This window comes from Poromitra crassiceps (assembly GCF_964638095.1).
Source record: "Poromitra crassiceps genome assembly, chromosome: 2".
Lineage (NCBI taxonomy): Eukaryota > Metazoa > Chordata > Actinopteri > Beryciformes > Melamphaidae > Poromitra > Poromitra crassiceps.
The window spans coordinates 60,636,584-60,649,317 of record NC_139624.1 but is presented as its reverse complement, the minus strand read 5'-3'; the positions used below and the strand labels follow the sequence as shown (position 1 = coordinate 60,649,317).

At 43.3% G+C, this 12,734-nt stretch overlaps 1 protein-coding gene across 1 annotated transcript in view; it reads left to right on the top strand.

Annotated features, from left to right (window-relative positions):
• Nucleotides 1–12,734, top strand: part of wnk1b (WNK lysine deficient protein kinase 1b) — a gene marked incomplete at its 5' end in the record, with an annotated part of 328,259 nt that overhangs the window by 164,065 nt on the left and 151,460 nt on the right. The window contains one exon of the mRNA XM_083662628.1: nucleotides 12,376–12,548. Within this exon, the coding sequence (XP_083518754.1) occupies nucleotides 12,376–12,548 (173 nt within the window). The remainder of the gene's footprint in view (nucleotides 1–12,375; nucleotides 12,549–12,734) is intronic.

Below are 12,734 nucleotides of genomic sequence, written 5' to 3'. Positions count from 1 at the left end.
TTGGTAGCCTATACGGGAGAGCCATGCACTTTAGTTTAGTAGCCTATACGGGAGAGCCATGCACTTTAGTTTGGTAGCCTATACGGGAGAGCCATGCACTTTAGTTTGGTAGCCTATACGGGAGAGCCATGCACTTTAGTTTGGTAGCCTATACGGGAGAGCCATGCACTTTAGTTTGGTAGCCTATACGGGAGAGCCATGCACTTTAGTTTGGTAGCCTATATGGGAGAGCCATGCACTTTAGTTGCCACTAAGCTGTGCGGATTACTTGGCCCATTTAGCGCTGCAATTCTAATGAATTATCTGCGTCTCTGCTTGTTTGTGAAGCGGTCGCCTAATCAGCTTGACTCTGTGGTGGGCCTGGCAACAGCCTATAGACCCCTTATACAGCTGTCAACATTGGAGCTGCGCGCGCATCGTGTAGGCAAAAAGCCGTGAGCCCAGCATTGACAGACACTGAGAACTGTGTAAAAGCCCCGCTGTCAGGACTTCTCTGTGCCCATCTGCGACACACAGTTATATTTTAGTTTTAAAATGCAGTTCTCGGCTTACTACCACAGCTTATCGCCTAGTGATAAGCAATGTTATGCATCGAAATTAATGTTGTTTAATGGGATATGTCTTACAGACCCACACGCACTGGCGCTGTCAATTGGCCAAGCCTAGTGGCCAGCAATACATATCGTGCATTCCTTTATAACTGGGGATAGCGTAGATAATTATTCTGTAACTTGCAAAGATATATTGTTACTGTATGTTGATAATGCACACACAACTCAATAATGACATTATGTAACATTACTTGGTCGTTAACTAACCGAGCGATGTGGCTGAGCAGCCTACAGTTTCAGGCAGCTTACCTGATTATGAAGAGCACTACAAAGTCGGGCATTTTTAATGATGTCCTCGTTCCAATCAGTTCAACTCAATAATGACATTATTTAACGTTACTTGGTTGTTAACTAATCGAGTGATGTGGCTGTTACTAGCAGCCTACTACAGCTTACCTGATATGAAATGAGCGAGCACTGCAAAGTCGGGCATTTTTAACGATTTCCTCTTTCGGCTTGCAACCAAAGACACCTACGGTTAGCATTAAAAGCAGTATGAGTTGACGGGATTCGGTAAAACTTTAGTCCTTGCTTTGTTGATAGTGTAACAGACTGTTCAGTGTTGTGTTGTGTTCTATTGCGTGTGTGCGAGGCTGTGTATGTTCCCTCGAGTTGCGTAGAACAGGATATGTGGGGAGAAGCTTGTTATAACGTTACAGCCTGGCTCTATCGTTTATTATTTTATTAACCAAGTGTGAATAGGCGGACCCGAATACTCTGCTACAATAGCTTTCCGATTCTGGCATCGCACTGCACAACACGAAGACATGTCTTGCTCGAATAGTTTTCGGGCCACTGGAAAACTACTTGACAGGGCTGCGCGGAGTCTGTCTTTCTGCCTCCGTCTTGCGCATCTGACGCTGCTTGTTGTCATTGGGACGTAGGCGTATAAGGGGTCTATATCTTATAGGTCACGCAATATTAGGATAGCCTATTTAATATGCTATTAATGATTGCATTTAGGTCACACAAGATTAGGCTATTTAATATGCTGTTCATTTATTTATTTATTTGTCCCTGCGCTCAACTGCGCGAAGCGCAGGCCAGTTGAGCAGGCGAGGCCGCTGTAGCTGCGTATGCGAGCGCTGCGTCTGCGAGCCCACCTCAAGGGAAAACCGACAAGGTACGGTAGAAATTAGTGATGAGGGGGAGGAGGGGAAGGACGACGAGGACGAGGCACGGTAGACTAGAAAGTATCGATGTTGTCCAGCTCTAGTCAGGTGGTTTATAAGGCCCAGATGCATTGAAGTCGTGTGTCCCTCAGAGGAGCTCTTCCCTAAACTGGTGATGATCCTGACAGTGTTACTGGAAATAGGGGTCCAGCCCTGGTTCCAACCCTGATCTGTTGAAAAGGCACCTGAAGTCTGACATGTTTGGTTTCTCCTTGCAGTGAGCTTGGCTTGCTAATCTCTGTGTTTCAGTTATAGGGCTGTCCCAGCGAGTCGACGCAATCGATAACGTCGACTACGTAATTACGTCGACGCACGCTACGTGCCTCGACGCGTCCCAATCGTCCCAAAACAAAAATAGTGTGGCTAATGTTAGCGGCTAACTGTTACTTGTCGTTACTTTACATGGCAGTAAAATGCGATTGAATGACCAAATTGATTTAACTTTGAACCATTTCGATTTCCACTTTCCATATGGACCACTGAGATATATGAATGGAGAGAGTGTCCCTATCTCCTCCCTGTATGCTCTATTGAAGCCAAAATCCTGTGAAAATCAGTGAACCAGATTCTGCGCAGTAGCTCCGTTGATTTAGAACCTCTGTGGGCTCCCTGCCCCTCTGAACTTTCTTATGTAGAGATGCTGTTTCTAGAATGCGCACAGTGCGTTGTGTATTTATACACAGTCTAGCTCTGTAAATATAACACTTTAAGTTGTAATATTTTTTGTCTCGCCAAAAGTAACCAGGAAGAGTCCCACTATGAGATCAGTTTATCAAAATGACGCCTGTACGAAAATCTGATTTTGGTTGTCGGAGATTTCTCCTCCGGGCTGCTGTGCTCTCAGCCCGGACCGGAAGTGGAGGCTGCTCTCTGCCTCACTGGGGAAATGATCCGATCCACTGCTGTGTTGATTAAGCTAGCCAATGTTTCCGTGGCATTTTGATTAACTTTATGATTTAATTCCTTTTGGAGTAAATGTTGGTTTTACAAATCTAACCTTGACGCTTTACGCTACGTTGTTTACTGGTATAGTGTGGGTAGGGCAGCCTGCTGTAACGTTATATTTAATATAGCTCAGTGGTAACGTTAGCCTAGCTGCCTAGTCTCGTCTCTGTTAACTACCGTATATCCTTACAACAGCTAAGAAAGGAGCTTGTGAAGAAGGAACAGCCCCACAGTCAAAGCATTTCTCTGAGATATCCATATAAAAATGTTTGTTGCTTTAATACCAGAAATAAAACCTCTGTTTATGTGACGCTAACGGGTTAGCGATTAGCTCATGGCTGGTGCTTGCGTACTAGGCCCCATCTTATAAAACACATTTCCTGGCAGTTTGACAACCTGGCAAGTTCTGAAAATATGTGTATATTATTGTGTTATTCCAGCTATCGTTATCGGTTGTTAAGTTATAGTAATATTAAGCCGATAAATAATGAAAAACAGCCGACTAGCGAAAGTGGCTAACGTAGCTGGAGTAACTACTAAAACACATATTTTCTGAACTTACTTCAGTCCCCAACCAACGTTAATTCCTCGCGTGCCTTTCTCAAAACAATGTTCTTTTTATTGCGGTCCATTGATATGTCTGGTAGCCAGCACAGCCACCCCGACCTCCAGGGAGCCACTACCCGTGTTAAGAGCCTCTGCCCCGGGTCCACACAGAGCCACCCAGACCTCCAGGCAGCGTTACATGATGAAAGCACAAAGCAGCACTGTGTCCTGTCTATGTCAAACCAACGCTAGTTCTATACTGTGAAGAGCCTGTCCAGCCAATGACGGCTTGAGACTGGCTGCCACAGCTGTCAATCATCCATTTTTATCCCTTTTTATATGTCAAATAACTACTTAAAAATAAACTGATCAGAAAAATGACCACTTGCACAGGCATTAGCATGATAATGACTATCTAAAATGATACAAACCACCTTTGGAAAAAAAATATCTGACGTATAGGCTACTGTGATTATTTCGGTTGTAATTTTCCCATCCACTAACATGGGGAGGCGGGCCTTGTGACCTAATACTGGATTCAGCCGTCAGGGCGGCGATCTAACATGCAGCGGCTTCACTAATGGAACCATGGAATGGCGTCCATCTTTATAAGTCGATGATACGGACCCCCAGCATTGGTAGCAAAAAAGTAATAAAAGTTACTTTACTGATTACTTTTTCAAAAAGTAACTAGGTACGTTACTAGTTACGTTACTAGTTACTTTTTCTTTTCTTTTTTACCCCAAATACCTTACACTTAAGTTGTTACATGTCTAGCATGTCACTGTATTAATTATTTTCGCTTTGGTATTATGATAGATAGATAGATAGATAGATAGATAGATAGAGTACTTTATTAATCCCCTGGGGGAAATTATTGTGTTACAGCAGAAGCCAATGTCAGTACATCTCAGTAAAAAACACACAAAAGAAGCTATGTTAAAAGAAACACCAAAGGCATTTTACTTTGAAATTCGGTTAGAAAGAACAGGAAGTGGTGTGTTAAGACTGGCTAGCTTCACACTGGAAAAGCCGTGAAATGATAGTCAGACAGATAACGTGAGTGGAAGAAAGATGCTGTTACTGTCGGAGTGGTAATAAAACAACACAGCCTCAATGCAAACGTTTCAAGCTTTGTTGCTGAAAGAAAAGTGATGATCTGTCAACATACCCTGGGCCGTCTGACTAGGGTCAGAATAACCTTGCGTCACCAGGCTCTCTCTCTCTCGGGACTCGGGAGAGGTCAGAAGGCTTTGACAAGAAGGTTAGGAAGTAACAAAGTGTACAACACTTACCCAAAGTGTATCTGTTAATCCAGTGAACTGTTACACCACCCACGTCTACCTCACGCGGCGTCGCCTTCAATTTAGCCTCCATCCCTATGCTCTATCCCCGCATATTCTCTCTCGAGGTAGCCAGCAAACGTCTTTCTCTGTGTGCGGCTGCGGCAGCTTGATATTGTTCTTCGTGGCTATTTTCTCTATGATGCATCGATATGAGGGCGAGTCAACAGTGCAAATAGGTAGCATCTGCCAAGCTGCTCGCACATAGTTTACAAAGGACAATAATGTTCCAGCTTTTGAACGGATATTTCCCTTGCTCGTCTCCTTCTTCTGACTCGGTTTGTTTTGAAAGCCGGCGTGCACGCTCTGACGCTGTCGCGCGCACATACACTATGACGTATATGTGTGCGCGACAGGTCTACCTGAGTCAGTGAGGATAAAATGTTTTCTTTTCTTCTTTTACATAGAAAACACTGCATTCTGGCAGGCAATGATGTAACGCAGTAACGCATGCGTTACTTGGATTAGTAACTGTAATCTAATTACTGTTTTGGAAATTGTAACACCTTATATTACTTAGTTACTAAAAAAGTAACCAATTACAGTAACGCGTTGCTAAGTAACGCGTTGCTAAGTAACGCGTTACTGCCCAACACTGTTGGTTAGTTGTTGACGTCGTGACTATATTTATAACGTTATAACGTACTCCGGTTTGCGGTTTATAATTGAGGGCTGAATACAGCCGTGCTGAGGGGTTGTGACTTGCGCAACACATTTACGACCGGTTATTGACTTATGCCTACCCCACACTACAGGATTTTCAAATCCTTGAAGATTATAAAAATCTTGAGACCCCACACACTACAGGACAGAGAGAGCCGATTTTTTTACATTTCAATCTTGGGACACGCACACAATCGCGTCTGTTCAAACGCAACCCCACACACTAGAAGATTATGCAGAAGATTCACCTTGGAAGCAGGGCTCGACGTTAACTTTTAAAATGCCTATTCAGTGTGCGCACCGGGTGTAGTAGTAGTAATAATGATAATAATAATAATAATAATAATAATAATACATTTGTGTCATTTCGTTTTCTAAACAAATCTTATTTTTTGTTTTTATAATGCATTTGCACTGAAAGGATTTGTTTAACTAATATTTGCGCGGACAGCCGCGTCCATTCGGGGTGTAGGCCTACTGTGCACGGCCAGGCGAAAACCGTCTGCACAGGTGCCTTGTGGAGGGGGCGTCTGCTGATTTGACTCACTTTTCCGTGTAGGCTACATGCTTTGCAGTATAGCATTAGTTTTCCGTCCCGTTCAAAGACGCACGGGTATTTCACCTCGAGGACAATTTCCTCGTTCTATGTTTATGTGCGGGGCTGCGGGCGGACCAGATTATTTTGCGAAAAACTGTAATGGAAACGCAGCTACTACTGGCTCTCTGCTCAAGATGCAATCGCCTGTCGGGTTGTAAATATCTAACATGTTAGATATCCCCGATTCACAATCGGGAAGAGGCAGTCTTCCCGATTGTGAATCTTTGAACCCCACACACTACAGGATCTTTTGGGAAGATTATCTGCCCGACGCGCATCAAATCGGGAGCACCCCCGAGAAAATCGGGAGGGGGGGAATCTTGACCATAATCTTGCAAATTATCCTGTAGTGTGGGGTAGGCATTAGCGTAGTTTCTAAACCATCACCGTCATGTTGAAAGTAATTTCTGCACCGCAGCGAACATAACATTACACCATTTAACGGTGTTATTCGGCCGTTTAACGTTAACGTACATATTTCCGTTTGCTTTCACGGCTAACATGTAGAAAATTGATTAAACTAACATTACAGACCATTGTTAGTCTGTTGCTGCTCACGTTAATTTACTGCGTGCATCATTTAACAGTGCTATTCGGCTGTTTACATTCTTCTGTTTGCGTTCACGGCCATGTAAGATGAGATCAAAACTAACGTTACAGACCATTGTTACAGTCTGTGACTGTTAGTCTGTAAATCGTTTGTATTATTTATTTCCTTACCTCCACACTGATGCAAACATACATTTGGCTGAGTTAGCTGCATATTACTCCAGTGATTAAATAAATCCATGTCCTGTAAAAATACTGATCCTCCTTGGTTTAGGGAAAGGGTTCATACATACAGTGATGAATCATGATGATGATCAATTTAATCAATGTGTCAGGTGGTCCAGTATTTTCGTGATGAGAGCAGGCAACTGACAAATAGGCAGGCACTATCTATTATAATAATAAGATTAATTATTAACTATTTTATTTTGAATTGCACTATATTCATTTTATTTGAGGACAAGCTCTTGCTTTAATTTTATTTGAGAGCTTTTATGTTGGACTGTTAAAGAGAATGAGATGGTTAAATAAAATAAAAGTTTTTGGTTATTTATTTGTTTTGGGTAAATTTATTGTTATATAATAAAAAAATTAAATAAAAAAATAATCGTTAGATTAATCGACTAATCGAAAAAATAATCGCTAGATTAATCGATAAGAAAATAATCGTTTGGGACAGCCCTGTTCAGTTATTCTGTCATCTATAATCTCCAAGCAGCCCTCACAGCTACCAGACTCTCTTTGTGTGCCTATCTGTAGATTTATCGCTCTGTTCCCTTGCCTGCCCTTATAACTCCATGCATTTGGCATGAACAACTTGGTACTTTAGGGTCACCCAGCAAGTCGTCTCCACATCTTGCCCCAGATCCTCTCGTATTGAGGTTTCATCACCTTATTTATGGTGGTCAGGTAGCCCCGTTGTTTATTTTTGGGGCAGCGACGTGCTGAATGTGTCAGCTGTGCTTGGACACAGAGCTGGTGAAGAAACAGAGCTAGATACATCAATACTGTGTGGCCCAAACACACGGACACAATGTGTCCAGACACGCTCACTCAAACAGCCTGTTGTTCATGCACCATGAATCCTCTAAAGCCACTTCTTAACATGCAGTGGAATCCGGATTATAACCAGCTCCTAGCCGGTTGGCCTGCATGTTAAACAACAATTAGCCTGCTTACGCGCACTCCCTCGAGTCCGTATCATTTTCATCTCAACCCCCAGTATACGATCCGCATTATAGGAAAAGTGACTGTTGTTTAACTCTGGCAGCTCATGATCCAGATCATCTAGCTGTTATGTCTGAGTGGGCGCATGGTGGCACTTTACAAACCATTAATGTCCCATCATTATTTTCATGAATGGACGTAGCGTTAGTTACGTGGCTGGATTATTTGGAAGAGAGCCAAATTAGGTGAGTAAACAACTAAAAGTTTAATCATTTCTTCTGTCCTCCATCTGCCAGTTTAAAAATGCAACAAGGGAGATGATATAGCCTACTAGAGTTGCGCGATCTTGACCCCAGTCAGATCGTCAATCGCCACCCTTTGACATCACCAATACATGATGTCATTGCGCAAGCACATGGCTATATATTATATGGATGTTAACGTCCATATTAATTAGCTTCAGCTGCGCTCTTGCTGTAGGCTACTTTGCTAACTTAGCATCGATGCTAGCGGGACTTACCCAGCTATCGTCATTGCCTGCTTTTACTGCTGCTTGCTGGTAATAATCCCATCATTCCCATGTCAGAAAAAGTCTCCAGATTTGTCGCTAACGTTAGTCTCTTCTGAGAAGTTTTCTCGAGTTGGATGCAGCCAAGTCTATTGTGTGAGGCAGCCATTTGAGGCAGGCAGTGTTGTGTGACTGTGAGCGTCCACAGCTGCGAGGAGAGGAGCTGACTGACTGACAGCCTATATCGAGACATAGGCCTAGCCTAACTTTTGTGGGGAGAAATTAATTTAAAACTAGTCAGATATGACTTGAATGCCACTTGTAAAATAAATCACCCACAGTGATTGACGACGGTTTGACCACTATTTTGACTGGGCGGCTTTATGTAACAAGGCAAGCGCTGATTTTTGGCACAATGCCACCCCTCGTTATTGCCTGAATGGTTGGAATGGACCCTCTGTTAAAACGGCATGTTTTTGAATGGAGTTTGGTTACAGATTCGCTAAAGCTGTTTCCTATCACATTTCTTGTTATCGATACATGCTACCGCACCCCCTCCCCCCGCCCACTGGCAGAAAAAACGGCTCATATCCAGTTGTTTCTAAACAAAGACCCCTCATGTTTAAAAAGGTAAAACCTGAAAATATCCTGCTCTGGCTAGCCAGACATGATCCAGACTTCATGTTTAAAAGCCACTCAAGAACATAGTCCTTAAATCTCAGCAGAACTGATTGTTTTAACAAAGACAATGTCATCCCTTGTCACTTAACTGTACTGTTTCTGTACCACAGGGAAAAAAACTTTCTCACTTAGGTTTTCTCTACATAAAATTAACGGTGACGTGAATGCATGAATGCCGGCACACGTGTGCATGCCATGTAAGCACACACACACACACACACACACACACACACACACACACACACACACACACACACACACACACACACACACACACACACACACACACACACACACACACACACACACACACACTTCTTTACAAGTAACTGTCCTGGCCACAGTGCCCTTTGCATCAGCGTTTATTGAGGTATGAGTGGTAGAGCTGGTATGCCTATTAAATGTGTTTGTGTGTGTGTGTGTGTGTGTGTGTGTGTGTGTGTGTGTGTGTGTGTGTGTGTGTGTGTGTGCGTGCGTACGTGCATGTGTTTCTATATGTTTGAAGTGTGGGTGTGTATGTATGTGTATGTGTATGTGTGTCAAAGCTAGTCTTGTCCAGGGTGGAAGAATGTGGATTGTAACTTTCTTTTCTTTTCTTAGCTTGTTTTGGTCCAGCTACTGAGTGGCTACAACCACCACTAATAAAGACTCACTTTAAGCTTGGTGCTAAGGACACAGACTAGAAGTCACCAACGCCACACACACACATTGAGAAACGTGCTTCACTGAGCAACAAAGGATGAACTGACTCATTCAGTCTCAACACCTCCAATGGATGTTTGTCCACTTTGTATCCATATCAGCTGTGTTTTTCTGTAACTTGCTACGTTATTTAGTCAGAGACAGAGTCTAGTTTCAGGATGTGCCTTAGGATTTGAAAAGGACCTGTAAATGGTACAGTGTCAGATGTGGAATTCGGTTGTCATACCCATAGACTGGAAAATACCCATAGACATAGACTGTCATGCCCATAGACTGTAAAAAAAAAAGATGGACATAGTGAGTGTGACATCACCCATTGATAAGTGGACTCTGTTTTGAAGCCTGGGGTTTGGCATTTTGGCTGTTGCCAGCCTGGTTTTTTGGAGCCAGAGGTCATCAATGTATTTGTAGCCATTATTTAGATGAGAGGGGGTTTCCCAGAGCCACAGCGCCTCCTGCTGTTGGTCCATGACCAGCAAACTGCAGTATCACAACATCCCCCCCCACCGTACAGTTGTCATGAAAGGTGAAATTAGCTGTAGAGACCAAAAGCGTTTTTTTTACCCAGGCGGTAAACATGTTTATTTATGCTGTAAAGTGGGTCATTTTAACATGGGGCTGAATGGATAATGACTCCCTTTTGGAGCCAGCCTCAAGTGACCATTCAAGGAGGCAGGGTCAGGGGTGGCCCAAGGGTTAGAGAAGCGAGCTTGTGACCGGAAGGTCGTTGGTTCAATCCCCGGGACCGGCAGGATAAATCTGGGTGGGGAAAGTGAAAAGGCAGCGCTTGCCCCTCCCTCATTACCACTACTGAGGTGCCCTGGCTTGAGCAAGGTCCTTAACCCCAACTGCTCCAGTGGAGCTGATCAGTGGCCAGCAGATCAGACTGTGGTTGTACTGGTCAGCTTCCAGGTGTGAATATGAACAGGGCACTCCTGAAAAAGAGAACATTGCTCTCAGTGAGACTCTCCCTGTATAAATAAAGATAAAAAAAAAGAAAAAGGAACTGAAGTTTTTTGGTACTTTCGCATTGGCCTCAAACCACTGCAACAAAACTGCCCCCTCAGTCATACATACCACATGTGGACATGTGTTTGATATAATTTCTCCTCCTCTCATATAATTTGTTTGCTTGCATTCCTCTCCACCCACCCAAATCCTCTTCCTACATGAATGAATTAGGTTGTCACAGTCATTTTGATGGACCATCAATATGTTTTCTCTACTGCGTATACTAATTCTCCTCTCTTCTTGTCCTCGTCCATCTTGATTAATGCATAGCCTCTTCTAAACATGAAGTCTGGATCATGTCTGGCTAGCCAGAGCAGGATATTTTACGGTTTTACCTTTCTAGACATGAGGAGTCTGTGTTTAGAAACAGCTGGAAATGGTCCGTATTCTCTCTGCCAGTGGGCGGGGGGAGGGGGTGCGGTAGCATGTATCGATAAAAGAAATGCGATATAGAATCTGTAACCAAACTCCATTCAAAAACATGCCGTTTTAACGGAGGTTCCATTCCGACCATTCAGGCAATAACGAGGGGTGGCAATGTGCCAAAAATGAGCACTTGCCTTGTTACATAAAGCCGCCCAGTCAAAATAGTGGTTGCACCATCGTCAATCACTGTGGATGATTTATTTTACAATTGGCATTCAAGTCATATCTGACTAGTTTTCAATTTATTTCTCCCCACAAAAGTTAGGCTAGGCCTATGTCTCGATATAGGCTGTCAGTCAGTCAGCTCCTCTCCTCTCCGCAGCTGTGTTAGCTTGGACGCTCACAGTCACACAACACTGGACGCTCACAGTCACACAACACTGGCTGCCTCACACAATAATTGGCTGCATCCAACTCGAGAAAACTTTTCAGACCCTCCTGGAGACAATCTTTCTCAGAAGAGACTAACGTTTGCGACAAATCTGGAGACTTTTTCTGACATGGGAATGATGGGATTAACATTACCAGCAAGCAGCAGTAAAAGCAGGCTATGACGATAGCTGGGTAAGTCCCGCTAGCATCGATGCTAATTAGCAAAGTACAGCGAGAGCACACCTGAAGCTAATTAAATGGACGTTAACATCCATATTATAGCCATGTGCTTGCGCGATGACATTGTGTATTGGTGATGTCAAAGGGTGGCAATGGACGATCTGACTGAGGTCAAGATCGTGCAACTCTAATAGGCTTATCATCTCCCTTGTTGCATTTTTAAACTGGCAGATGGGGGACAAAGAAACGATTCAACTTTTAGTTGTTTACTCACCTAATTTGGCTCTCTTCTTTACTCTTTTGTACTCTTTGTACTCTTTCTCTACTTTTGTGCATTGGTGTGGATGAATGTGTGTTGACTGTTTTGTGGATGTGTGGTCATTTTGTGGATGTCTAGCCAGGTTCTTTGTCATAATTGCATTGTTTCATGTGTTTCATGTGTTTGTCATGTGTATTGTTGTGTTTTATCTTTTGAGACATGTCTGTGGTGGAACCATAGACGAATTTCCACTTGCGGACAATAAAGTTTTCGTTCCAAATAATCCAGCCACGTAACTAACGCTATGTCCATTCATGAAAATAATGATGGGACATTAATGGTTTGTAAAGTGCCACCACCCGCCCACTCACACATAACAGCTACATGATCTGGATCATGAGCTGCCAGTGTTAAACAACAGCTGCTTTTCCTATAATGCGGATCGTCGCAGGAGTGCGCATAAGCCGGCTAATTGTTTTTTAACATGCAGGCCAACCGGCTAGGAGCTGGTTATAATCCGGATTCCACTGCATGTTAAGAAGTGGCTCATGTTACACTACTGAACATTGTGCTGCACTAATATTGTTTTATTATAGTTTTGTGTCTGTGATGACTAATTCTCCTCTCCTGTCCCGCGTGTAGGACCGTAAGCTGTCCAAGACGGAGCGTCAGCGCTTCAAAGAGGAAGCTGGGATGTTGAACGGTCTGCAGCATCCTAACATCGTCCGCTTCTACGACTCCTGGGAGGGACCGTGCAAGGGAAAGAAATGCATTGTTCTGGTCACTGAGCTGATGACTTCTGGCACGCTTAAGACGTGAGTACACACCATACATACACACCTACACACCAAGGGAAAGATGTACACACCTTTACACTCATATCATCTGGCATGATTTAGGGATGGGCAATGAATTTTGAATTTTTGAATAATAATGTTTATTATCAGGATGGACTTTTATTATTGAAAGTCGAAAATCGTTAATTGACAATCTTTTCTGAA